The sequence below is a fragment of the Peromyscus californicus genome, unplaced genomic scaffold, assembly GCF_007827085.1.
Source record: "Peromyscus californicus insignis strain IS unplaced genomic scaffold, ASM782708v3 Scaffold_4__1_contigs__length_199733344, whole genome shotgun sequence".
Classification (NCBI taxonomy): domain Eukaryota; kingdom Metazoa; phylum Chordata; class Mammalia; order Rodentia; family Cricetidae; genus Peromyscus; species Peromyscus californicus.
This window is the reverse complement of record NW_026294562.1, coordinates 134286044-134313630: the sequence shown is the minus strand read 5'-3', so window position 1 is coordinate 134313630 and position 27587 is coordinate 134286044. Positions and strand designations below refer to the sequence as shown.

The following is a 27587-nucleotide window of genomic DNA, read 5'->3' as shown; positions in this document are numbered from 1 at the left end:
ATAATGAAGACTTTTTGCTTTCTCTTAGAACATAAAAAGTAAATCGAATGTTGCTGCAGCTGCAAAATTTTTTCCACCTGTACTATATCCCAATGCAAGGTCACTCTGATTTCAACAAGGCAAACATAAAGGTTTTGTTTGGTTAACACACAAAGGCTTCGTTAGACTTCCCAAATATATATTAAGACTTTAGTCTTCAGATCATTCCCTTTTTAATTCCTCCAAGTCAGAGTCGGGCTTACTGGTCTTCTCTTATTTACGTTTTATCTAGACTGCTTTAACATACAGTAGAAGCATGGGCCATGGGAGATTTTCTCAGTAGTACATTAGAGTATTTCACTTGCCTACACATCCCTTCTGTATCCTAACGGCAGGCACGTAAGTAATGAATTAGCAACGACTGACAGCCCCTGTATGTCTCCATTGCCTGCATTTGTAACACCTTGATCTGAACAGCGTGGGCGAATGAAAAATACCTTGGTCAGGGCCACATTTATAAATGGTACTAACGCAATATAATACTCTACCAAGGTTGTGAGTGAGTTCCTTTTCATGTACAGCCTCTCCAGATGTTGCAGCCCTTCATCTTTCAGTAACTCCAGTGGGAAATGGTGCAGATTCCTGTAATTTAAGAACAAATTCTTGTGCTTCTCAAGCCTGGCCACAGAGATCGTCTTACAAAGTTCCGATGCCATGACTGAACATGTCTGATCAGGCACGCTGCAGCTCTACATCTTGTCAAAATTGGTCCATTTCTAGAAAGAGGACAAAAAAAAAAAATGTAGTCTTTGTTAAGGTTTCTTACAAGCACTGCATATAAACCTGTTAGCCTACAGAGCTAGAACATACCAACACTAAAGATAATTACACTCTCTACCTTCTTTGGGACAACTAAAATCTCTGCACATATTTAGGACATTAAAATAATAATGGAGTACTCTGATTAAGCAATATTTACTACTTACTAGAAAAAGACCTAACTGGCCAGGCAGTGGTGGCTCACACCTGTAATCCTAGCACTTGGGAGACATAAGCAGGGGGATCTCTGTGGGTTCGAGGCTAGCCCGGTCTACAAGGTGAGTTCCAGGATAGCCAGAGCTGTTACATAGAGAAACTCTATCACCAAAAACCAAAAGGAAGGGAGGAAGTGGGGGAGGGAGGGAGACATAACCAAAGAAAAATTTCTTTTGGACTTGAAGTAGGAATCCTTATGAGAACAGAGACTAGTTTCTGGTTTTGTTTTTGTAAGGCATGGTCTCGTGCATCTTAGGCTGGCCTAGAACTTGCTATATAGCCAAAGAAGATCCTAAAATTTGGATCCTCCTGTCTCAGCCTCCAGTTGTATGGCACACCTCTTTGTTTCTGTAGTACTGAGATCAAACCCAGGGCTCTGTGCATGCTGGGAAAGCACTCTACCAACTGCTCTGTATCCACAGACCCCAGAGGCAAGTTGTACAGCATGCAACCAAAGAAAAGGCTTTAAAAAAAACGCAAATGCAGCGGGCCCCATCTTCATTTTGAGCTGTCTCATTTTGTATTTTACTTATCTCAAACATGAAATATGATTTCTACTCATATCACTAACAGCTTAATGCCTTTACTTTCTACTATGTAAATATTGTCAAGTATTCCACATTTTTACTTCTCTTGTCTGTTACCCTTTTCTTTACAGCTTTGCAGATTGTCAGAAATAGACAAGAAAGAGGCCCAAAGTCACTAGTCAAAAACACTGCACTAGGAACGTGAACCCTGTGTTTTCCAATTATAAAGCTCTCTGGGTCTCAGGTGACTCGTGTAGATACAGCAGTTAATATGTTGATTGAAAAACTATTGTAAAGTCTCTTCCAGTCCCAAAATTGACAAGAAAAGGAAGCTATATTTGCCACCCCCTCATTTTTTTCAAGACAGTGTTTCTTTGTGTAGTCCTGGCTGTCCTAGAACTTGCTCTGTAGACCTCAAACCGGATGCTTCTGCCTCCCGAGTGCTGGGATCAAAGTGCACCGCCACCACCTGACTACTTTGCCATCTTACTAGGAACAAGGATGAATAAGCTTCCACTATTAACACAGGAGGAAACAAAACTCGGGCTTTCTGAACTTGTCAAAGGTGAAAGAGTGCATAAGGAATTCAAAGCAAGAATCTGACACCAGGTCCCGGGATTTCAAAGTGTGGGTTCTTTACAAAGAAGCACAGGATCCCAGCAGATGTTAAGTAAATGGAAGTTTGCAACAACTGACTTCAGTTTTGCTCAGAAAGTCCATTTTTCTGGACATCCCTTCCAGTTCTCTATTGAAACAGAAAAGGAACAGGGTGCGGTTTCAATTGTTTCATTCATTTTAAGAAAATAATTCTCACCGAGCATTTGTATGAAGGCTTTCAATAGGCAGAGGCTTGTAACTGTGGGGTTACTTTCTATCATTTTCAAGCTCCTATTTCTTAGCTCAGAAGACAACAGTTGCCAGTTTACTTAAAAGACTACTTCTATGAAGTGCTCAGTAACAGTTCTAGGTCAATCTAAGAATCTAATACTTTCCCATATTTATTCCATCTACTTTCTTTCTCATTTTATTGCCAGGCACCTGTCAACATCTTACATGTCTTCATATAAAGTGAAGGAAACCAAAGGGCTGACAGCATCAATGCTTCTGTGTAGAAAACAAAGCTTCCTGGGTAATTATCCACTGAGTAATGGTTTACTGGGCGTGGTTTAGCTGTCTCACAGCATCTCCAATGTCATACCTTCCCAGACAGCTGTTAATGCTGGTCACCAGTCACCTCTTCAGGTTTTCCTAAATCAGCAAATGTGGGGGAAACACCCTTCCACGCACACAGCAGCTCAGCTGGAAGTCATGGAGGATCCCACCCTCTCCACTTCAGCTTCTTCAGTCGATCACAAGGCTAGTGTTTCTCTTTCCAAAACACATCTCAATTCCAGCCACATCTCTACATCTGTCAAAGCCACGAGCCACTGCCATCTCCTGCCTTGGCCAGATGTATTCCTTGTCTCCATGTGTCCACTTTCCTCATTTCCAACATATCAACCAAAATAATGAGCCTCACAAAATGTACACACAATTTCATCTCTCCCTCTCGGGCATGTCTTACTAAATAAACCCTTGAGCAACTCCTTATTGAGAAAAGCAAAGCCTTACGAAGCTTTCAGAGCCCTTGACCATCGGGCCCAACCTGCCTGTCCAGCCTCCTCTGCCACATTCACCAAGTTCCTGGACTCTTAATACTGGGACCTACTAAACTCCTCCAAGCACTGGCTGCTCTCTTCTTGGCCTGGGAACTGCCTCTTTCCCCTCGCAGATTTCAACATAAAACTCACTTCCCTATCCCAACTAACCATTCCCATGGTTTTCTTTTAGAGCAAGCCAGTTGTTGTTTTTACAATTTGTAATATACATATATATATTTGTTATATATAATTGTAATATATATATATATATATACACACACACACACACACATATATTATACACACACACCTATTTACTGACACTTTAGACAAGTCTGTAAAATCCTGAGAGCAGAGAGGTATTGCTGTTTTCTTCATGTCTGCATAATGCTACAGCAACAAATACTTTTAGCTTTCAAACAGCTAATAACTAGATGAAATAGGAACAGCTGTTCCAAGGTTGACTTTTCGTTTACCCATTGAGGTCACTCAAAGACTCTTTAAACTTGCTACCTGCCATAAGGATCTTTATCCTTACAGCCAAGCAGCACAGCAGACATGAACTAATCCACTTCACAGATGAGATACCATGTCACAAACACAATGGAGGTGGTCCTAACCCCCAATTCTGGGCACTGCCTTACCTTTACAAAAGTAAAATGTAGCCAGTGTGTCACCATTATGAGATAAACAAAGATTAAACAAATGGAAAGCTTTCCTTTTGCAAAGTAAAACTATATCCCAAATCTCCATTCACGGTAACCAAATGGCTTTCTGAATGCTCCAGCTGGAACTGACTGCCTCAAAAGCATCATTAGGCTCTGCTGAAATGCATCTTGCTACAAAGACAGATTGGGAAGTAAGGTGCACACAAGTGAAATAAAAAAGCTTCCAGAATTAATAATGCTCCTGTTTTCCCAATATGCACTCGTTGGCAATACAGCCTTTCAAAGGTTAGTTTTCCTGCCCCTTCAACTTCATCACCTCCAGCCCACAGTTAATGTAAATACTGTAGTATTAACTCTATATATACAGCTGCGTCTTCAGTTTTCTGAAAGTCCAACACCAGTCTTCTCAACAGAAGCAAACAGAACAATCTCCCAACTTAAGAAAACCCCCATTTTAAGCGTAAGTATTTTAAAGAACAGTCCCTAACTGACTTTGCAGTACTTGATTTGATAGAATACACAATCTGACACTTCCTAGCACTAGCAGATGAAGGTCTTACAAACTGCACGTTATAAGCATGTGTAAAAGGCTGTTTTCTCCATGAGAAAAACTACCAGACGTCCTGGTTTTGCCCGAGTTAGTTCGATTAGAATTAGTCGTAAGAATTCGGCAGCAGGGAGCCCAGGGGCAGGAATTCAGATGATACCGGGATACTCGGGTACCAGGGGCCGCGGAGGACACAGCAGCCGAGGGGACCCAAGGCCGGACAGCCCGCGGTCCTTCTCGCAGAGGCCCGGGAGCTTCTGTGGCGAAGGGAATGAAGCGTCTCGACCAGGAGCCGGGCCAGTGCCCTCGATCTGTGAGCCTGGAGACGGGACACTCACCTGGGCGCCCGCTGACCAGCGCTCGGTGGTGGCCTGGGCTGCGCTGGCAGGCAGTCCAGGGATAGAGGGAGGGCGGGGCTAGGAGGGCGGGGCTTGCGGCGGGGCGGGCCTAACTAACGGGAGTAAGGGTCGGGGGAGAAGTGGCCAGGAGGACGAAACATCGCGATAGTTCGCCCCAGCTCTCGCTGTCTCACGATAGGTGGAATGGGAGGCTCGTTTTCAGAGCCCGGCGTCTATTGGCCGAGAGCACGACTTCCTCCAGGGTCCGGGCCGTGGCTCGGCTCTGGCTTCCGGCTTCGATTTGGGGCTGGACGTCAAGAAAGTGGCGTTTCTGCTTAGCGTCGTTTGGGGTCGTTTAGGCGGCGCCAGCCTCCGGAGCCGCCAGTAACTGATCTGTCTTTTCGTTCTCACATGCATCCCGCTCTCAGCCTCCCATTGACGGATGCCAGCAATAAAACTCGGAGCGATTCTGTACCAGGCATGGTCCTAAGAGCTGGGCACAGTCTGGCCTTTGCTTTGAACAGCAGTCCCGGCTACTGTTAGACCACGAGTCTGACATTTAAACAGAAGCCGTCGGGCTTACGTAACCCAAGTAAGTCGAGTCTACAAGAAGAACTTAGGCAGTGGGTTTAAGGTCTCGAAACTCTGGCTGAAAGGTGTCAAGAACAGTCTCTACCCTTCAGACACGCGGGCCCAGGCGTGGTGGTGTATGCTTGAATCCCAATGCTCTTGGGGGTGGAGACAGATCAGGAGTTAGAGGCCAGCCTCAGCTACGTGAGACACTGTCTCGTAAATAAAAATAAAACAAAACACGCACACAGGCTCTAATGTGAGAAATTACTAAGGACGATCACAATTTAGTGGAGTAATATGGCAGTTCCTAACATGGCTAAGTAGGCAGTCCATAAAAACCTCTTCAGGACGAAAAACCTGATTGCTCTGATGGAGCAAGTGTGCAGCCTCTTACTCTGTGGAAAGCCAACCTGATCAGCTAATGAGACCCTATCTCAAGTATTTTAAAAAGAAGGGGATAGGTATGTAGCTCAGTAGAGGCACTCAATTCAGTCCCCAGTACCAGGGTAGAAAAGTAAAAACTTTTGTTGTTTTGTTGGTCTGTTTTTTGTTTTGAGACATGGTTTCACCATGTAACAACCCTGGCTGTCCTGGAACTCGCTCTGTAATCCAGGCTGGCCTCAAACTCACAGATCCATCTACCTCTGCTTCCCGAGCGCTGAAATTAAAGGTGTGTGCCACCGCCCAGCATGTAAAACATTTTTAAAATGTGTACTTTGATGAAACAATTTTCTTTCTTTTTTGGTTTTGAGACAGGGCTTCTTTCTGTAGCCCTGGCAGTCCTGGAACTTGCTCTGTGAACCAGGTTGGCCTCATACTCAAGAGATCAGCCTGCCTCTGCCTCCCAAGTGCTGGGATTAAAGGCCTGCACCACCAACGCCTGGGTACAACTTTCTACCTTTAAAAATTCCTCGGCGACTTACTCTTTATTGTTTGACAAACCTCATTCATGTATGTGATGTTTTGATCAAATCCATCCCCCCATTAAAACGTATTCTTTGTCCTTAAAATAGTGTGTCTATTAATTTGCATGGGGGCTTCTTGTTAAGCATATCAATTGTTTTTTGTTTATTTGGTTGATTGGGTTGGTTGGTTGGTTGGTTGGTTGGTTGGTTGGTTTTTCCAGACAGTGTTTCTCTTTTAGCCCAGGAACTCACTCTGTAGACCAGGCTGGCCTCAAACTCAGAGATCCACCTGCCTCTGCTTCCCAAGTGCTGAGATCAAAGGCATGAACCACCACCACCCGAATCATTCTCAACTTTTAAATGAACTATTTTTTGATAGCCTAATTACTCTTAGAAATGAATAACTTAGAAAGCAGTTAAATTAAATAAAAATATTAACAGTTCCAAAATAAGACATAAGTTAAAATAAAATATAAATTATCTATTATTTATTTAATCCAGTCTTCAGGAGTTACTAAAGTATATGGCATAGTTTATATCCTATATTTATTAAAACCTTTTGGGAGTGTTTAATACCTTAGGATTTCCTCCAACCCACAGATTTAAAATAAAATCTAGTTATTTTAAAATAGCGTAAAATTAAAAATCCTTGGAGCATTAAGGATCAATTCCAATCATAAGACTTGCTGCTCTCTCTGACCTCATCAGAGAAGTTTCTTTGTGCAGTGGATGGTAATTAACATAACTTACAACTGATCAAATAAGTATCTATAGAATGCTAGCCACGAATGGGACAACCCAAGTCTCCCTAACCCCCAGGCTCAGGGACCAGTGCAGAAGAGAGAGCAGAAAGGTGTAAGAACCAGAGAGGTCAGGGAGGATCAGAGGGAAACAGTGTCTTCTGAACACAACAGGCCCTCCGCATTCATCTGAGTGGATGGCAACTGTGGTTGCCTGTAGAGGATCATGCCAGGCAACACTTTAGCACGGAGGAAGAAGGGGTTCACCAATCCCCCGGCCTCCTAACTGAGGAGCTATGGACAGTTTGTGGCTTCTGGAGGAGGGGGAGTTGGTTTTCTTTAAAGATGTGACCCTTGGTAGGTAGACCTTGCTCCAATGGCTGGCCCCACACCCAGAAGTGTATGGGCAGGACAAATTGGACTCCATTGGTTATTAAAAAAAGGAAGAGGGAGGTGGGAAACATGAGGAAATGGATCTGGGAAGAATTAGGGGGAGGAGTGGAGGGTGAATTTGATCCAAATGCTTTGTATGAAGTTCTCAAAGAATAAAAATATTCTAGGTGTTTTTCTCTGGGGTCTAGCCTAATAAGTGTAATCCTCAACCCTCATCAAGGAAACCTATCTTTGCATCTTCTGGAGACCATTACAGAAAACCACAAGCAACCCAAATATAGAGTGGAGACACAACAATGTCAGAAGCTACATCCATAAAGTCTCACTGACATGTCTGCCTAAACATGGCCTGAACGAGGACCGCCCCAATAACCATGCTAACATCCATCACCTAGGAAGAGCTCGGGAGGCCTCAAGGCTATACGAAGAACTCCAGGCAACTAAAGAAAGCCGAGATTGGGAGAAATAGTATTGCCCAGAAGAGCACACCAATTTGCCCAATTTGCTTATCTAATACCAAATGGTCAGCTTTGAAACACACACACACACACACACACACACACCCTGCACATGCACGTAAAAAAAAAATAATAATAATAAAGGCCATTCATTTTAAAGAGAACGAGGGAGAGATACCTAGGAGGATTGGTCAGGAGGAAAGAAAAGGGGAAATGATGTAATTATAATCTCTCTATGTATATATGTTTATATATACACATATAATTAATGTTTATATATTAATGTTTAATATATTAAACAATATATTGGCAGAAAAAAGAATAGAAAAACATTTTTGAAGTAATGTCAGCTTCTTAATTTTCGTCTTTCATGTTTTAGGAGAAATCTTTTTAGCATATTAACATCCAAAAGTTGCTCATGAAAAATGAATCATGTTGAAATAGCTTTTACCTCTTCTCCAAATTGGTGTTACAATTCCCATATTGATAGTAGGATCACATTAGAAGTTCACTCAGTTTGCGGAATATCGATTTACATATTTTTACGGGACTTAAAACAGAAGGAGAAACTCTAAATGCATGTTTTTTACAACCTGTGGCAACTTTTAACTTCCACAAGTCAGCGATACCACTTTAAGAAAATTCCAAGGGAAAGCCGGCCCCCTACCTAAAATTCCCACCTCTGGCTCCCAAGGATTGGGTTACAAAGTTTGACAAAATCCTTTTCTTCACTCCCTATTGGTGAAGGCTCTATCCTTCATTCCTTGGCCTGGAGTTTTGTGAAGTACTAGGTTGCTTTATGGAAGAAGGCTGTTCTCATTTAGGATGAAACCGCTGGATTCAGACTTGTTGATGGTCATCAAGCTGATCCAGAGGGGGTCAAGCTGGCAACGCCGCGGGTCAAGAGAACTGTGAAAAGGAATCGGAGTTTCCATCGGGCTGAGTAAACGGACAAAGGATTTTACGACAAAGTTGGAGGGACTAGAGTTAAAGAAACTTTCCAGGTTGTTGTTCTTTTGTTAGTTTTAAGGGAACGTGGAAAGAAAACCCGGCTGCCATCTGAGCGGGCAGGAGGAGGAATTTTCAGAGTTCTCTCTTTAGAATGAAGTTGGAAACACGACCCCCAGGTTATCAGTGGAGTTTTGCAAGGTAAATAAGATTAATTGTAGATTATTTTTGCTTCCATGTGCTTTGCTGCTATTGTTGCTTTAACGTGGATTCCGACATTTTCAACTGTAATTTTTAAATGAAATGGATATTTGTGTCTGTGCATTATAATAGACGTAATACACAAACCATCTTTTTAGAGAAGAAAAATCACAGTTGACTTTGAACTCAAATCGGACAAATATTTGCAAAGTGGGAAATTGAGGGATGGTTTTGCCTAGGACCAAGCCAAACATAATTTTGGTATATGCAACATCAGCATCAGCAAGCGGATAAATTCTCCCCAAAAAGAAATCTGGCATTTATATTTTCAACAAAAGATATTTAATTAATATTAAGATATAAAGTTCAGGAATATATTAGAAATCTGTTTCTTAGATTGTTGCTCTTTAGTTCACCTATAAGTACATAAAATGATAAAACTCCAGAAGATTATACCAAGGTTCTGGGCAAATGGGGCTCAGAGATTCTTTTTTTTTTTTTCTTTTTGGTTTTTTGAGACAGGGATTTTCAATAAAAGAGTCTGCATATTTTCAATGTGCAGGTGACCATGACAGATGCTAGGAGCATCAGGAGCTTCGGCAAGAACTTCAAAACGCTACCTGTTTTTGAATTTTCAATAGGGAGGAAGAAAGGAAGTAGCATCATCCCACAGGAGTGCTGCATCCTTGGCAGAGCTGGCTCTGACTGCAGCAGGCGGTTCATTGAGAACCTCGGTTAAAATGATAATAATGCTTTGTTTTTAAAAAACAGAAAGTCACATGAAGAGCCAGTAACTAGCAGTCAGGAGTTCGGTTGTGGATTTTCAGGGTGAAAATTAGCGCTGCGGCTTAAGATTGCACCAGGGCACAGGCCAGTGCTCAGTAATAAACTGTCCTACAGATCTGGCGCCAAGTCTCTTGAGACATTTTGCTTAGGTATCTTTCTCTACCCTTGTTGGTTTATATAAATCCTGATACATTTCCTTGTGGCCTTTGAAAGGCATTGAGCAATTTTAACCTGGCACTATGGATGTATATTGTCAGGTGTAGTAGTTGTGATATAATTTGAACGGTAAAGGTGATTTTTATTCTCCCTAGATTCATTCTTTCTTTGAATGCGTTTTCATGATTATACTTAACCGATCTAAAGGAATTTCTACCCCTAACCAAAAACCATGTAAAGCCACTATAAGAAAGGTCACTTGAACTATGTCTAGGACAAAACTCAGTTCTCTACATGCTCATCGAGCGGCTGTGGTACCCCAGAACCTCTGCTCAGCATTGAGAAAGCAAAGACAATCAAGGACGTCTCCTGCAAAAGAGCAGAGTGTTTCGGGGACATTATCTTCATCCTTGTGCAGAAACTTACGCAAAGAATCCGAAGCTCACATGATCCTAAGATGTCCATCGGCAGTTCCTTTTTTTTTTTTTTTTTAATTAGAAAAGAAAATGTTTAAAACAAGGTGTTCCCTTATATCTCCGTAGAGGCAAATAATATGCTTTGATCATTTTCATCGCTTTTATTTTATATCCTCCTCCATCTCCTTTTCTGTTTGTGTTCATGGCCCTTTGCCTCCTAGTTTCTACACAGGAGAGGAAACCTGCCATATTTGCCTTTGTGAGACTGGCTAATTTCTCTTAGCAAGCTCTTCGGTTCCATCCATTTTCCTGCAGATGATGTCACTTCATTCTTTCTATCGGACTAAAACTGTTGTATCCATATACCTTTCCTTCATTGGTTGGTTCTTTCCTGGGCACCCATGCTGCTTCCATGACTCGCTCTTGTGGCCCGACAGCCCTAGAGTACAGGTGTCTCTGTAGGAAGCTGACCTATCAGTGACTCCAAACAGAAAGGGAAGAAGGGGGACCTCTAGCTTTAGAAATAGGCTCTGAGACAAGGTTCCCTTATCATGTGGCCATCTCCAATACTCACCAAGCATTAATCACTTAAGTCCCTTAAATAGTACAGCCCTCAGGAAGTTGGAGAAGCAAAAGAAATGTGACAAAATAACAGTGACTTGTGCCACTTGTGACAGTGAAAAGCTCGCTCATATATTAGTCTTTCTCAGAGTCGGCCATGATTCCTGTTGATGTCTAAAGCCTTTATCTCCATGGAATGGGCATTTCCATCCACCTACTCCATCTTTAAACCAAGTCAGTGTGCCTTGAAGGAGTTCATTTGTTCTTGTATTCATAGCTGCCTGAGTCCTGGCTTCCTCCAGCTATTAACAGCTCCCCCCTGCCCCTTGAGGATTTTGGGCATTCCTTATGTACAAAATCAAGAAAAATACTGGAAGGATACTTATGCAATGAATTTGATTTTTGAACTAAATGTAATTTTAAGAACTAGAAATGTTACTCAATGGTCAAGTGCTTGCCTAGCATGCATGAAGCCCTAGGTTCAATTCCCTAGTAGGGGTCTAATTTCTATGGCAGTGTTTCTACTATTTGGATCTTGCCTTAAAATTTATAGATAATAATTTAATGAATGTACCATTTATGTTTCTAAGAACAAAGAAACATATCACATTCCACAAGCAATGTGGTGATGGCTCTATCCCAGAGAAGGGGATTGATGTAAAAGACATGAAATCTCATCTACAATGTAATCTGTGAACTTCAGGGTCTGATGGATCATCTTGTTAATCAAGCTTCTCCATGATATGGCGATGCCACACTCTGCACATTCTGTTTATCCATTTGGGAGTTGACAGACATTTGGAATACTTTCATTATTATGACTAACATTTCTAGGAAGATGTGTATAAGTTTTTGTATGGATATGCCTCTTCAGCTGCTTCGTATTTACCTACAAGTAGATGCATGAGTCACATAGTAACTAACTTTTGGCGGCAGTAACACAGCTGTTTTCCAAGGCAATTGTAGCACTTCACATTCTCACCAGGAGCGTGTGAGCGTTCCAGTTTCTCCACATCCTTGCCACCACTTCTTATGTTCAGGTTTATTGTTGTCAAAATTTGGTGAGTGTGAATCAGTAGCTCCTTGTGATTTTGATAATGACTAATGATACTAACCATCTGTTTGTCTTAGCTATCTATATATTTTCCTTGTTTAAAAAAATGTCTACTCAAATATTTGGCCTAATTTTCAATTGGGTTATCATTGAATTGTAAATATTCTTGACATATTCCCTCATCCTTTAGGTTGTCTTTTAAATTTAGCATTTAACTTTGAAGCATCAAGATTTCAATGTTGATGAAGTCCAGTTAATTAATTGTAAGATGAATTGCTAAACGGTCTTATTAATAAAAACCCCAGAGCCAGATATTGGGGTGAAAACTGAGAGATCAGAGGAATAGAACAAGCCATAGCCAACCTCTCCTTACCAACTCCTCAGCCTCCAGAGAGAGCTACTTCCTGTACGCTCACTCCTATATACCTTTCTGTGCTCTGCCATCTTACTTTCTTTCTCCATCCAGCTACATCACTTCCTCTTTCTGCCCAGCTCTATGGCTTCCTATCTGTCTCTGCAGACCTCCAGACCTCTTTGGTTAACTAGCACTGGGATTAAAGGTGTGTGCCACCATGCCTGGCTCTGTTCCCAGTGTGGCCTTAAACTCAGAGATCCAGATGGATTTCTGCCTCCCGAATGCTAGGATTAAAGGCATGTGCTACCGCTGCCTGACCTCTATGTTTAATATATAGTGGCTGCCTTTTTCCTCTGATCCCCAGATAAGCTTTATTGGGGTGCACAAATAAAGTATCACCACAATCCATCTTACCTTCTCTTACTTGTACTTTGGAGTTGTATCCAGGGAATTCCAGCTCATAAGGCCTTACTCCAGTGCTTGGTCAGCGTTTTGCAGTTCTAGCCCTGAGGTTTAGGTCTCTGCTCTGCTTGGAGTTAACTTTTATGGATGGTGTGAAGTCACCTTTGCGTGCGTCTCTCCAGTTCTAGCATCATTTATTGAAAAGACTGTTCTTTCTGCCTTTGAAGTATCTTGGCACCTTTAGGCGGTGGGGGAATGCACCAGTCCCTGGGTTTGATGGCTGACACTGGAAAAAAATAAGAAAAAAAAAAAGGAGTGACTGTATATGTCAGAGTTAATTTCTTGTCCTTTCCCTAGTACCATGCCATTTTGCTCTGTTTTATCCCAATTTCAACTGAGCTATGTTTGACAAACTAAAATTTTGCAAGTTGTACAAGGTTTTCTTTTGTAGAACTTTTTGTTCTTTATTTTTGAGATTGTATTTTAATCAGAATATTTCTCCTTTGCCTTTCCTCCCTCAAAAGCTTCCCATATATCCCTTATTGTTCTCCTTCATGTGCCAGGCCCTTTTTTTTTCATTGTTATTGCATGTGTATATGAAAATGTTGTATATGTATATGTATACACACACACACATATATAAAACCTGTCGAGTCCATATAATGTCTGTATATTTTCAGGGCTGACTGTTTGGCCCTGGACCGCCAATTGATTGATATGCTCTTCCTCTCCTGCCCCCAGCGTTCCTCAATTGCCTGTCGTTCTTTGTGTAGTATTGGGGCCTCATGGGCTTGTCCCCATCCAGTTTGGCCTGTTTGTTGGTGCCTTCCTCAAAAGCTGTTTTGATATACCTGCAGCTTACACAGTGATTACCACAGTCAAAAGCTGACTCACATAATCATCTGACATAATGACCATTGTTTACCTGATGAGGACATACTATCCACTCCCCCAGCAAATGTCAAGGATCTAGGACATCTTTTTCCACAGTCATCGTGCTGGTCACAACAGCTTGAGAACACAGAACCGGTGTTTTGCTTCTTTAGCAGTTTTTGATTACTATGGCTTTGTTAGGACCTCTTGTTTTATTTTGGATTTTTTTTTTTTTTTTTTTTTTTTGCTTGCCTGCTTGGGACAGGGTTTTTTACAATGTGGTCCAGGCTGAGCGTAAACTCATGGTCCTCCTGACTTAGCTTCCCAAGTTTTGCTATTACAGGTTTGTGCTACCATACCTAGCTGACTTTTGTTTTGTTTTCGAGGTAGGGTTTCTCTGTGTAACAGCCCTGTCTGTCCCACCGAACTCATTCTGTAGACCAGACTGGCCTCACATTCACAGAGATTCACCTGCCTCTGCCTCCCGAGTGCTGAGATTAAAGGCGAGTGCCACCGTGCCTGGCTCCTGGCTGACTTTTTATAGTTCTTATATTAATAGTAACTTTTAAAATTTCAAGTATGAATTACCTAGCTTTCTCCTTCTTTAAGGATTGTTTAATCTAGTTTGAGTTTCTTACATTTCCATATGAATTTAAGTACAAAATTTTCAATTTCTGCAGAGAAAAAAACCCATTAATATTTTGATAGGAATTGTTTCAAATCTACAGATCAGTGTGTAGACACTGTGAAACCTCTCATCCATGACTATGGAGTGTTTCTCCATATAGCTAAGCTTTCTGTAATTTCCTTCATTTTCAGTGCGTGTCTTGTATTAGTTACTTTCACATAGCAGTGACTAAAAGCCTGACAGAAACAATTTAAAAGATGAAAAGAGTTTGCCCATTGGGTTCATGGTTTTAGCCCATTGCTCAGAGGAAACAGGAACACAAAGGGACTCTCCACACAGAGCAGCAGACCGGAAGCAGAGAAAATAGGCTGGAATCCAGGGTGGTTATAGGCTTAAAGCCCCACCCCTTGGTGGCCTACTTCTTCCACCCACACCACACCCACCGTCTAAAAACTCAGACTTCAAAATAGTTCCACAGCCTGGAGACCTAGCATTCAAATATGAACCCATGGGAATCATTTCAGATTCAAACCATGATACTCTGATTTCATTATATTTATTCATAAGGTGGTTTTTGTTTGTTGTTTTTCTATTGTTAATAGACAGGTTTCCTTAATTTCATTTTCGGGTTATATATTGTTAGCATATATAAATATAATTTTTGAAGCCAGGCATTCTGGGGCAGTTCCCGTAGTCCTAGCACTCAGGAGCCTGAGGCACAGTTCAGGGGTCGATGAGAGATCATGTCTCAAGACAAACAACAATGAAAAACAGTGTGGGTAACTCTGAGGAGTGACACCTGAGGCTGACCTCTGACCTCCAGGAGCACATGGAGCTGCACACACCACAGAAGATGGGAGAGAGGAGGGAGAAAGAAAAACACGCCCGTGGCGTGGTGGTGCATACCTGTAATTCAGCACTTGGGAGCCAGATGTGAGGATCAATACAAGTTCAAGTCCAGCCTGCTGGACAGAGTTTTGTTCCAAGCCAGCCAGGGCTGTGTAAGGACATGCTGTTTTAACAAACAAATATACAACTAATAAAAAGTAGGAATAGAAACGATGGGAGAGAGAAGGAATGTAACTTATTTCTGTTGTATCCTTTGGGCTTACTGAACGTGTTTAGCAGGGCTAGTAGGAGTTTTATTATTCCTTGTCCCTGAATTCCTTAGGCTTCTACATACGGGACCATGCCATAATAAATTTGTTTCTTCCTTTCCAATCTGCATGCCTTTAATTGTCTTGCCTAGTTACTCTGATTGGAATACAATCTTAAGTACAGGTGTTGAGAGAACACATCCTTCTCTTGTTTCCTGTCGTAAGAGGAAAGCATTCAGTTGCCATGTTAGCTTGTTGGGTGTGATGGCAGATGCCCATGTTCTCAGTACATGGGAGATACAGGCAGGAAGATTGTTGAGGCTTGACTGGACCTGGCGGTAAGGGGGTGCTCAGAGAGACAGAGAGACTGGCACGGTTGGCAAAGTGCTTCCCATGCAAGCCTAAGGACCTGAGTCTGGATCCCCAGCACACATGTAAATGGCTGGCAGCCGTGGTAGCTCCCTGTATATTCCCAGAGCTGGGCAAGGGGGCACAAATGGATTCTTCAGTCACTGGTCAACTGGTTTGAAGTCCAGGAGAGATCCTGTCTCAGAAAATAAGGTGGAAAGTGATTCAGGAAGACACAGAGCATCAATCTCTGCCCTCCATATGCATGCATGCACGCACACACACACATTCACACAAACACATACTCATCTACCACACACACACATACTCAACACACATATTTCCACACACTTTTTTTTTTTGGTTTTTTTTTTGAGACAGGGTTTATCTGTGTAGGTTTTGGAGCCTTTCCTGGAACTCACTTTGTAGACCAGGCTGGCCACAAACTCACAGAGATTCACCTACCTCTGCCTCCTGAGTGCTAAGATTAAAGGCGTCCACCACCACCACCACCACCACCACCACCACCACCACCACCACCCCCACCACCACCCCCACCCCCACCCCCACCACCTGGCTCCCATACACTTTTTAAAAAAAAAAATAAAGAAAAAAACCATTTTCTCTGCATCTATCACAATGAAGTGGTTTTCTTCTCTGTGAATATAGTACCTAGCTCATTTTTGTATTGTTTTGTTTTTGAGACAGGGTTTTTCTGTGTAGCCCTAGCTATCCTAGAACTCACTCTGTAGACCAGGCTGGCTTTGAACTCATAGAGATCTGCCTACCTCTGCCTCCCAAGTGCTAGGATTAAAGGCGTGCACCACCACTGCCTCATCATATGTTAATCCAACTTTCCATTCTCTTAATAAACCATTTTGGCCACAGTATATGGTCCTTTATGTTGCTACATCTGAGGTTCAGTATAAACTTACAGAAAGATACTGATTTGCTGTGTCTCATATGTCTATAACTTCATATAGTTCTTCTCAAAATGCTCCACAGTGTGAGAGTCTGGTTTTGCTTCCTTTTTTATGGCTTGGTAGAATTCACCACTGGAACTCCCTGGGCCTGAACTTAAGCTTGTATAAATATTTTAAATTATTCCTTTAGTTTCTGGAGTTACTGTGGGTTTAATCACGGTTTCTGTTTCATTTTTACTTAGCCTCAGTGTTTTGTGTTTGTCTGTGGTATTTCCAAATGCCGTATCTTTATCTGGGTCAGGGTTTTTTTTTTTTTTTTTTTTTTTGGTTTTTCGAGACAGGGTTTCTCTGTGTAGCTTTGCGCCTTTCCTGGATCTCACTCTGTAGACCAGGCTGGCCTCGAACTCACAGAGATCCGCCTGGCTCTGCCTCCCGAGTGCTGGGATTAAAGGCGTGCGCCACCACCGCCCAGCGGGTTTTTTGTTTTTTGTTTGTTGTTTTTTTAGCTCATATACTCTTACACAATCGTGATGGTTGTTTAAGCGCCGTTGCCCTGAGGATGCCTGCCCTTGTTGTTGTTGGTTGGTCTTTGGTCTTTTGTGGGGCCCGCCACCCAGCTCCCCAGTAAATCACACATGGAAGCTTATTCTTAATTATCAATGCCCTGCCTTAGCCTGGCTTATTTTCCTGCCAGCTTTCCTTAACTTATTCCAACTACCTTTTGCCTCTGGGCTCCTCCTGTTCTCTAACTTCTATAAATATTACTCTTACTCTGTGACTCGCTGTGTAGCTGGGTGGCTGGTCCCTGGAGTCAAAGATCTCTGGCTCCTAGATCTCTCTTCCTAGATTTCTTCCTCTACATATTCTTTCCTGCCAGCCCCGCCTATCCTTTCTCCTGCCTTGCTATTGGTCAGTTCTTGATTAGACCATCAGATGTTTTAGACAAGCACAGTAACACAGCTTCACAGAGTTAAACAAATACAACATGAATAAAAGTAACATACCTTTAAATAGTCTACTATATTTCCCCTTTTTTGTCTACATAAAAGTGAAAGGTTTTAACTTAAACACAGTAAAACTATATACAATAACAATTATCAAGTAAGGATTGCATTCACTATATTCTGTCCATTTGTAGTTGGCATAGTCAGAGAAAGTAATGCATTATTTATCCTATCTTAGTGAATCCAAAGTTTTACACCTAGCTTGCTTTCTATCATAACTAAGAAAAACTGCAGCTATAACTATTTAGTCTTCAACTCCATCAAAGACCCAAAAGGAAATAATATTATCTAACAACAGAGACATTTGGCTACCTGGAAAGTCACCCAAAGTTCCTCTGCAACGTTGGGGCATCCATCTTCAGCCTACAGGCCTAGAGTGTCAGGCAGACTCTTCTATGAAGCAGGAATTTTGGACTGTCCTGCCTTGTGGCAATGTTCATCAGTCGCTTTCCTCTGTGTCCTACAGAATATCTGGCAGACTCTTCTGTGAAGCAGGAATTTTGAAGGACTGTCTTGCCTTGTTTTGGCAAAGTTCAACAGACTATTTCCTGTGTGTCCTGCATGTCCAGTCTGCACAGCACATTGTCAGCAGTCAAAGGCAAGAACAGTTTCTTTGCCTAGTGGCTAATCTTGCCACAACGAAAGCAAACTCCATATGGAATGTCTTCAATGCCCATCATCTTCTCTGAAGTAAATTGATACTACCAGGAACAGATGTGTCTCATTGTCATGAAAAACCTTAAGTTAACAAAACATTTTAAATGCCATATTCTATAGCTCTTTGACATATTATAGAGCATCTATCTAGGGGCTGTAGAGATGGCTCAGAGGTTAAGAGCACTGACTGCTCTTCCAGAGGTCCTGAGTTCAATTCCCGGCAAGCACATGGTGGTTCACAGCCATCTATAATAATATCTGGTGCCCTCTTCTGGCTTGCAAGGTTACATGGAGGCAGAATGTTGTATACATAATAAATAAATAAATCTAAAAAAAAAGACCATCTATCTAAAATATATGTATTTAACCTAGAAAACATACCTAACATATCTACAAATTTGATTGTTATAAATGACTAACCACTGACCTGTGTTTCTTGACTATCCTATATAGTTTAAAATAATAGCGTTCAAAAACTACATCTTCTCATGTCTTTATTTTAAATGTTTTTTTCATGCCCAGGTATGTTACTTCTCCGTGCTTCCTGCCCACTAATTGCACAAGAGACAATGTTAGCATTTAGGCATTTACAGTTGCCTGCCCTCAGGGACCAGCATAAAGAGAATTTCCAGATTTGCCTATCAATAGTTTGCTGTTTTATTTTCTTCTTTCTAAAATTGTAATAATATACTACTTATGCTATTTTCCAATTGTTAGGATCCTGCCCTCATTCTTCCGGGTCTAATGCAAAAACTAGAACTTTACCTTACATTTTTAAATAAACTGCATCGGTACAATACCTTAAACAAGAGTAGAACCTTTAAAAAAAAACCTTCTTTTCAATATAAAAAAATTCTTTAAACAAGTGGAGAAACATATACACAGGGTAACAAAATAACTTTAAATTTGTATCAATAAACTATATTCCCCTAAATGATAACAAGCATCCATAACCCATCAAATAACCAAAAACCACCCACACCCCCCAACTCTTGGGAATGTGGGCATAGTTTTCTCCATACTTCTTCCTGCTGTCTGTGGATGAAGATTCTCGAGAGCCCCAGAAAGAAAATTTGAGATAATGACCAAGTCCTGGGAAGACCAGCAGTAACCTTTGTTGATAGATATCACCTGTCAAGTCTCAGGTGGTCTCACCTGATCAAACCTGATGCATATTAATTAACCCTGAAGGGATCCACAGCCTCTCATCTCCTGTGGGAACAAAACTCCAAGGATTTTTGATTTCCATTTGAAAAGTATATTTTTTGATTTACTTTTTTAAAGATAGCCCTGAAGTATCTAGATTGGTTCAGTTTAGCAGTCCAGTTCACAATCCCATGTGTCCTGGCAGCTGTCTTTTCCTTCTCAACAGTCAGAACATTCAAAATCAACACAATAACAAACAGAATCCAAACTACCTGTGCATCTCCCATTTTACGTGGCTTTTTTCCTTTATATTACTTTTACTCCCTTTAAAGGTCATTTTTGAACAATTTATTTCTACGACTCTCTATGCCCTTTTTCTTTCTTTCTTAAGCCTATGCACATGGTTAAACACATTGTAACCTGTTTAGAGGTTTTTTTTCCCATCTGGACCTCCTTTAGTGCGTATCTCTAGTCTTTTTTGACCGCATAAGCAAACTTTTAAACTGCTAACCTACACCTGGTTTCTCCATGTGCACATGGCTCTCAGATGGCTCCGCCCACTTCTCTGGTCTTGAAAACCAAGCATGAAACTCGAGGCCATTTGGAGGTTTATCTGACTGGAAACTTCAGTCAACCTTCCTAGAGCTCTAGAATGCCACTGCTTGCACTGCGGCGGCGTTTTTACTTAGTTTTTTGTTCTTAACATACTAGCTGCTCAATGGCTCAGTGACCAGCAGAAACTGTCCTGAAACTCTTAAAGAAGCGGTGTCCCTTTTTTTTGTTGTTCAGCTTTCTCAGGCTCTAGATGGAAATTCGAGCCCCAAGCTGGTACGCCAATTTATTGTTGTTGGTTGGCCTTTTGTGAGGTCCACCACCCAGCTCCCAAATAAATCACACATGGAGGCTTATTCCTAATTATTAATGCCTGACCTGAGCTTGGCTTAGTTTCTTGCCAGCTTTCCTTAACTTATTCCAACTACCTTTTGCCTCTGGGCTCCTCCTGTTCTCTAACTTCTGTAAATCTTACTCTTACTCTGTGGCTCACTGTGTAGCTGGGTGGCTGACCCCTGGAGTCCTTCTCCTTCTCTGGCTCCTAGCTCTCTCCTAGATTACTCTCTCTGTATATTCTCTCTCCTGCCAGCCCCGCCCATCCTTTCTCCTGCCTTGCTATTGGTCAGTTCTTGATTAGCCTATCAGGTGTTTTAGACAGGCACAGTAACACAGCTTCACAGAGTTAAACAAATGCAACATAAACAAAAGTAACACACCTTAAAATAGTCTACTACATGCCCTCTTCTCTTAGGCCCCCTACATCTTCCCACAAGTCAGCACCAAAAAGTTACCAGCTGGAACACTGGGAATCCTCCAAATCCTGTTCTTGCATAGTTGCCACCTACACAGATGAGTGGATCCCCTGATCTTCTAGTTGTTAAATATTTTAAATATCTCCCCTTGGAACTGGAAGGCTGAGATCCACTCCAGGCCTCTTCTGCTCACTGTGATCTGAGGCCTATCGTGTGTCTCAGCACTCTACTAGGCAGGTCTGGAAGAAGGACTAGCATCCATTGATTGGGTAAGTCTGACTGGCAGTTGTGAGTGCCCACTGAGAAAGGCCTGTGAAGCTGAGTTCAAGGCTGGCAGGGAGAAGGTGGTGTATGGAGCCTGGGCTGGTTTCGAATGAAAATTTAAGCCCCAGCTATGGCTGTTACAAAGAAAGGAAAAGCAGCTGCTGATAAGCGTGTAGCTCAAAGTAAGTGAGCTGAAGAAGAGGTCTTCAAACCGATGGTGTTCTTACATGGCCCTACACACATTGAAAATGTGTATTTAAAGCAAGGTCACTGATTGAGATCCTTGTGGAAGTCAGACAGATAGCATGACTCCTGTCGTTCAGAAACACACATTTTTTTTTTTTTTTTTTTTTTTTTTTGGTTTTTCGAGACAGGGTTTCTCTGTGTAGCTTTGCGCCTTTCCTGGAACTCGCTTTGGAGACCAGAAACACACATTTACGTGGGCAGTTAAACATCTCCGAGATCAGAACACATCACTATCATTTGATGTGTGAGATAGCAGTGTCCTAGAGCCAGCAATGCCTTGGATGAAATCTGGGGACTGAGTGGCCTGGGCCAGGAAAACCACACCCCTCTGTGTCTGCTGTATCCCTCTCACTTCAGAAGAGAGACAAAAGCAGAAACTTGCTGTCACACCCGAAGAGAAACAGCAGCGCCATGACAAACATGACAAATGGTGACTACTCTGCTCTGCCCAGGAGCCCGTGGGGAGCTGTGGTCCCTGGAGAGCCCGTGAGTTCCCTGGCCTGTAGGGACAGCGACCTCTTTGCCCTGGCTGACTATTGCCTGGACCTAGTGTTGACAGATGTTCTGAGTTTTCCAAGAAGACAGAAATCTAGGTCTTTATGTGAAATTCCTATTTGCTCGTTTGTTTCAATTAGCTTAGGAAATAACAGGTTTTCTCATATCGTTTTCATGCTTGCCTAGGTTTGATGGGTTCTCCCTTTCACTCCCATTTCCCCAACCAGGTGCCCTCCCCACCTCCAGTTATCCAGCTTCTACTTTCATATCACATAGGTTCTATTACCCTCCCCACCTCTCTCCCTCAATGCCCCCCACACACACCTATTGGGCAACTTCCTGGCTTTGCCCACTTACTTCCTCCTAGATGTACATATATAACAGTCCCAAAGCTAGGATCCACATACAGGGAGAACATGTAATATTTGCCTTTCTTAGCCTGGGTTACCCCGGTTAATATAGTATTTTCCAGTTCCATCCATTTTCCTGCAAGTCTCGTAATTTAAATTTTGTTAGTGGATGAATAAAATCCCACTGTGTACATGTACTACATTTTTATTATCCATTCATTTTTTTGATGGACATCTAGGCTGATCCCATTTATAATCCTTGCTATTGTGACTAGAACAACAGTAAACTTTGGATGTGCAAATATCTCTGTAGTAGAATGTAGAGTCCTTTGGATATATGCCTGCCTAGGAGTTGTGTAGCTGGGTCATATGGTAGTTCTATTTTTATTTGTTTGAGAGCCTTATAATATTGAAATAATGGCTCAGTTTTAACGAAAAATACTTTAGTAAAAAAATTCGTGTTATATCCTACCTATGAACACTCTGTATATGCATGTATATATGTATGTGTATTTGTTTTGTTGTAGGAAAAGGTATTAAGAGGCAGAATGAAGCAAACCACTTTTTATCATGAAAACACAACAAGAGAAACCTATTTCAAAGTTTAACATTAGGTTCATAGGTCCAAAATAACAAATTTTGAGTGGAAGCCAATAAGATTCAGAATTTTAGCAAATCATTAAAAGATCGGAGTCCTGTTTCTGGCCCTGTGATGTTATTCAAGTAATTTAGCTTCTCTCAGCTTCATTTTCCCCATTAATAAAATAGGAGTAGCAATAATAAAATAGGAATAGCACTGTCTGCCCATTGGAACTGCACAGTAGTAATAAGAGTCCTGTGTGATAAAGATGGGAAGCATCAAGCTTTTCCGAATTATCAGCTGTTAGTGTTGTCGGAATCCCACAGGCTGTTGGGACAGTGCAAGTTCTTGAATCTCAGCATCTGAACGATAGTCTAGGCTATTTATCTAGACCATAGCACCTATTGAAACGGCCATCTCATCAGCCAACATGGGTTGGACAGACGAGGAAGCAGAAGGCAAGAAGATACTTTTTAAATGCCAGCCAACATCTCGGGATGCAGCACAGTACTGGGTCGGTATAGTGGGGCTTCGGCACAGTTTGGACAATGGGTTTTTAGGAGCTGCCCAGGAGTGAGAAAGTCAGTGGAAATGTGTAGCAGCCTCTACAGCTTTCTCACACTAGGACCTTGGGCACTTCCTCCATCTCTGTTTGACTTCCTTTCCATATTGCTATCAAGTGTAGCCATAAGTTTCTCTGGTCCCACCCAGCCCTGTGGTCCCTCAGCCACTTACATAATAATCATTCAGAGGTTTAATATTATTTACAAACTGTATGGCCTATGGCAGGCCTCTTGCTAGCTAGCTCTTATATCTTAAATCAACCCATTTCTATTAATCTATGTTTTGCCACGTGTTCTGTGGCTTTACCAGTCTGCTGGCATGTTGCTCCTTGGGCGGCAGGCTGGTGTCTCCCCAGATTCCACCTTTCTCTTTCCTGTCTCTCTCCTTGGATTTCCCGCCTGCCTCTAAGCTGCCTTGCCATAGGCCAAAGCAGCTTATTTATTCACCAATGGGAACAACATATATTTGCAGCATACAGAAAGACATCCCCCAGCAATCAAGGGAAAGAAAAACTCCCTTTTTCTTAGTAGACACCTGTACTGGCTGGTTGTGTGTGTCAACTTGACACAAGCTAGTCATCAGAGAGGAAGAAGCCTCAGCTAAAGAAATGCCTCCATGAGATCCAGCTGTAAGATATTTTTCTGAATTAGTGATCAATGGGGAAGGCCCAGCCCATGGTGGGTAGTACCATCTCTAGGCTGGTGGTCCTGGCTTCTATAAGAAAGCAGGCTGAGCAAGCCAGGGGAAGGAAGCCAGTAAGCAGCACCCCTCCATGGCCTCTGCATCAGCTCCTGCTTCCAGGTTCCTGCCCTGTTTGAGTTCCTGTCCTGACTTCCTTTGGTGATGAAGGAAGTGTAAGCTGAATAAATCCTTTCCTCCCCAACTTGCTTTTTGGTCATGGTGCTTCATCACAGCAATAGAAACGCTAAGACAGCATCCTTCCTGATGCCTGTAAATCTTTATTTTGACTTTTTTTTTCCTAAGGATTTTAAAATTTGAATTACGTGTGTAAGTATGTGCACATGAGTGCAGATGGCCCTTTGAGATCAGAAGAGGTCATGGAATCCCCCGGAGCTGGGGTGAGAGGTGGTTGAGAACATCAAAATGTAGGTTCTGGAAACTGACCTCGGGTCTGCTGCAACAGCAGCGTGAGCTCTTGGTAGTTGAGCTGTGTCTCCAGCCCCCAGAGCTCTGCTTTAGACTATGAAGGAGTCAACACAATTTCTCCAGCCTGTTTCAGTTGACCTCTAGCCAGCCTCGAATGGTATTTGGAAGTAAGAATGAAAACAGTATGCCCTTAGTAAAAGGACGGATCCATCCCCAGTACCAAAAAATAAAACCACTCAGAAGTAGCGATATGTTTCTAACTTCCAAAGAGAACGTTTTTATGTGAATTTCTTTTACAATCTCAAATTCAGTTCAACTGAACAAAGTTAATCGTCGTCTTAAACTGGCTTCTCCGTTTTATCCTGCTGCTTCTATCCACGGCATCATTGTGTTTTTCTGGGAAGGGCGAGGTCATAAATAAGCCAGGCTCATTGTAGTGCAAAAGCAGCCATAGACGTTATGTAAGTAAATGAATGTGACCAGTGTCCAATAAAACTTTATTGTAAACCAGCCACGGGACTTGTCCCAGAGTGATTAAATACTAACCCTGGAGCCCCAGCATGCCCAGAATGAGAATGGTGGGGTCTGTCTTCACTGTCTTCCTTTAAGTTATGTATCTGAGCAGATCTCAGGTTACAGCAAGCATTCCATTCAGCAGTTCCCCCCATCCCCCCTCCACACCTTGCTTCTGTTTCTCTAACTTCTCACTACCACCATGTAACTGACTTAATTCTGTATAGTCACATTAGTATATTCATTAACTATTTTTAACTTCGGGTGAGGAGGTGAGGTTAGACCGCATACCTTTACTGAAGACATACGAGACTTTCTTGGGAGACGCTTTAACGTATGTTAAGAACATTACAAATTTATTTTATTTTTATTGTTGGTGCACTTGTGTGTGAGCATGCATTTGTATGGAGGTCAGACACTGTTGGTGTCCTTCCTCAGGATCCACCCACCTTGATTTTTTTTTTTTTTTTTTGAGGTGAGATCTCTCACTGGGATCTGAGAGTCAATGTTTAGGCTAGGCTAGCTGTCCCTGAGTCCCGGGGATCCACCCGTCTCTGCCTCCCACACAATGGGATTACAAACACACACTGCCAAACCTAGATTATTTTTTTTCTAGAAACCTGATTTCTGGGAATCAAACTGAAGTCCTCGTGTTTGTAAGGCTGGCGCTTTGCCAGCCGAGCCATCTCCCGGGCCCTAAGTCAGTCAATAAGTCAGTTTTTGTGGAAAATGCCACTCTGAATATAAAGACAATCAAGCTCCAGTTTAGAAGTTAGAACTTCCAAATGCATGCAGTAATTAGACTTGTGTTCTTAGGTGGGACTCTGGCACCCTTTTAAAATATGACTATTTGTATTTTGATGTGTGTTGTGGGAATGTAGCTAGCACACTGAAACTACCACCATTCATTGTTTGTAAGAATGAATCTGAAGTAGGCATTGGGGCTTATTTGCTTGTTTGTTTGTTTGTTTCTGGTTTTCAAGGCAGGGCTTCTCTGTGTAACAGCCCCGGCTGCTCTGGAACTCTGCTCTGTAGACCAGGCTGGCCTTGAATTCACAGGGACACACCTGCCTCTGTCTCTCCGAGTGCTGGGATTAAAGGCGTGTGCTACCGCACCCAGCAGCATTTTGGTTTTTTAAAAGCATATAGATTTAAAGAAAAAGTTAACCGATGTGAATATGGACTGAATACTGAGATATAAAAGTCATCAGGATGGCACCAGAATGGCTGAAGCTTGAAAGTCAATGGCCACTCCATCTCTCAGAGCTTGGTGACGTTGTCTGTGAATTAGAGATTAATAGCCTCGGCAACACCTTCATCCCTCTTCCCTGCTAAAAATCGAATAAAGTCAGTCACACATTTAGCTTGAAATCAGTGCCTTTTCAGCCTGAAACAGCATCCCACTTTGCTCCTATAAGATGGGGGGACATAGGGGTACCTCAGGCAGTATTTGCAAAGTGCTGATTCCATAAGCTTTATGCTCTGGGGGAGGTGGGGAGCCTCTCATGGTCAAAAGCGTGGGAAAGTACTGTCTGTGAGAAAGTCTTGGGTGCTATGCCACGTCTGAGACTTAGAAAGAACCTAAGTAAAACGGTTGTTCCTTATCTACCCATTGATTTGATTGTAGGGCCCTCCTTTTGTTGGCCCTCCTATATGTTTGCCGACTTTTCATCACATCAGTCAGAAGCCCTCCTGGGGGAAGCACAGTAACATCTGTGGCTCTGGTGTGCTGCCACTGTTCGAAATCCACACTCACCGCACACCACACACCCTGCCAGCAGCTGACCATGCATTCATCTCGTGTTCCCAATTCCAAAGGTTGCTGGATGTTCAGTCGCTTTGCTTGGATGCTTTCTCTTCTCTGCCCTTGCCCTCCAAAGTCTTTGCAAACCAGCCCAATGCCCCTGCTGCAGTGGCTCCCATTTCTGAAGTCTGACTAGCCGCCAGGCTTCTGCAGTCTTTTTGCCTGCTAGATTTTACTTTCCTGGGCTCCCATTTTCCACATTGTACACTAGTACAATACGTTGCCGATAGCAAAACCCAATAAATGTTGAGTTGATCACAAAATGAACAATGGCAGGATGAAACTCAGTGTGTTGCTGAAGCAAATGACAGAATCAGAGTTTGACAAATCCCAGCAGAGAAAGGCTGGTTTGTATGTATGTTTTTTTTTAGCACCTTTATTAACTGGCACAAAAGTGTAAGTTTGATAAATTTTGACAGGTGTACGCCCATAAACAACCATCATAATCCTATAATATGGACATGACCGTCAGAGCAAATGCTCCTCGTGCTCCCTTGTAATCATTCCATTACACACACATACACACACACACACACACACACACACACACACACGCACGCACGCACGCACGCACGCGCACCCTACCCCTCTTTCCCTACCTGTCCTCTCCTTGCCTTTTCTTACCAACACCAACCACTCTTTGCAGTCCACTGTGAGGCACCACTGAACTGCTTCAGATCACCAGCCATTGGACTAGACTTCCTTAAACTGTACAGGAGTAGAGTCATGCAGCGTGTATTCCGCCCCCCACCTTGGCAGAACTCTGTTGAGATTTATTCGCACAGCATAGTCAATCCTTTTTCATTGTTGAGTAGTTTTTTTTTTTTCTGTACAGCTATACCAGAGTTTGCTTTGCCATTGAGCCGTGCTGACTAGTTTTCTTGTTACTGTTGTCAACTTGACACACACTGGGGTCACCTGGGAAGAGGGAGCATCAGTTGAGAAGATTCCTCCATCTGATTGGCCTATCACATCAAGTCTATGGGCATTTTCTTAATGATT

At 42.4% G+C, this 27587-nt stretch overlaps 2 protein-coding genes across 6 annotated transcripts in view; one reads left to right on the top strand and one right to left on the bottom strand.

Moving 5' to 3' along the window:
* The window catches only part of Lrrc28 (leucine rich repeat containing 28), a 127237-nt gene extending 122376 nt beyond the window's left edge, over positions 1 to 4861 (bottom strand). For 3 of the 4 annotated variants that reach the window (XM_052761394.1, XM_052761397.1, XM_052761396.1), the window contains exons 1-2: positions 4735 to 4861; positions 528 to 755 (exon numbers count right to left, since the gene is read on the bottom strand). In XM_052761394.1, coding sequence (XP_052617354.1) covers positions 528 to 695 — 168 coding nt within the window. In that variant the 5' untranslated portion in view covers positions 696 to 755; positions 4735 to 4861. Of the gene's footprint in view, positions 1 to 527; positions 756 to 4556; positions 4680 to 4734 lie in introns of those variants that run through there. The other variant, XM_052761395.1, reaches the window with a different exon arrangement.
* A 3323-nt stretch (positions 4862 to 8184) lies between these two features.
* The window catches only part of Ttc23 (tetratricopeptide repeat domain 23), a 100366-nt gene continuing 80963 nt past the window's right edge, over positions 8185 to 27587 (top strand). The window contains exon 1 of one of the 2 annotated variants that reach the window (XM_052711950.1): positions 8185 to 8952. The gene's annotated coding sequence lies outside the window, so the exon portion shown is untranslated. The remainder of the gene's footprint in view (positions 8953 to 27587) is intronic. The other variant, XM_052711951.1, reaches the window with a different exon arrangement.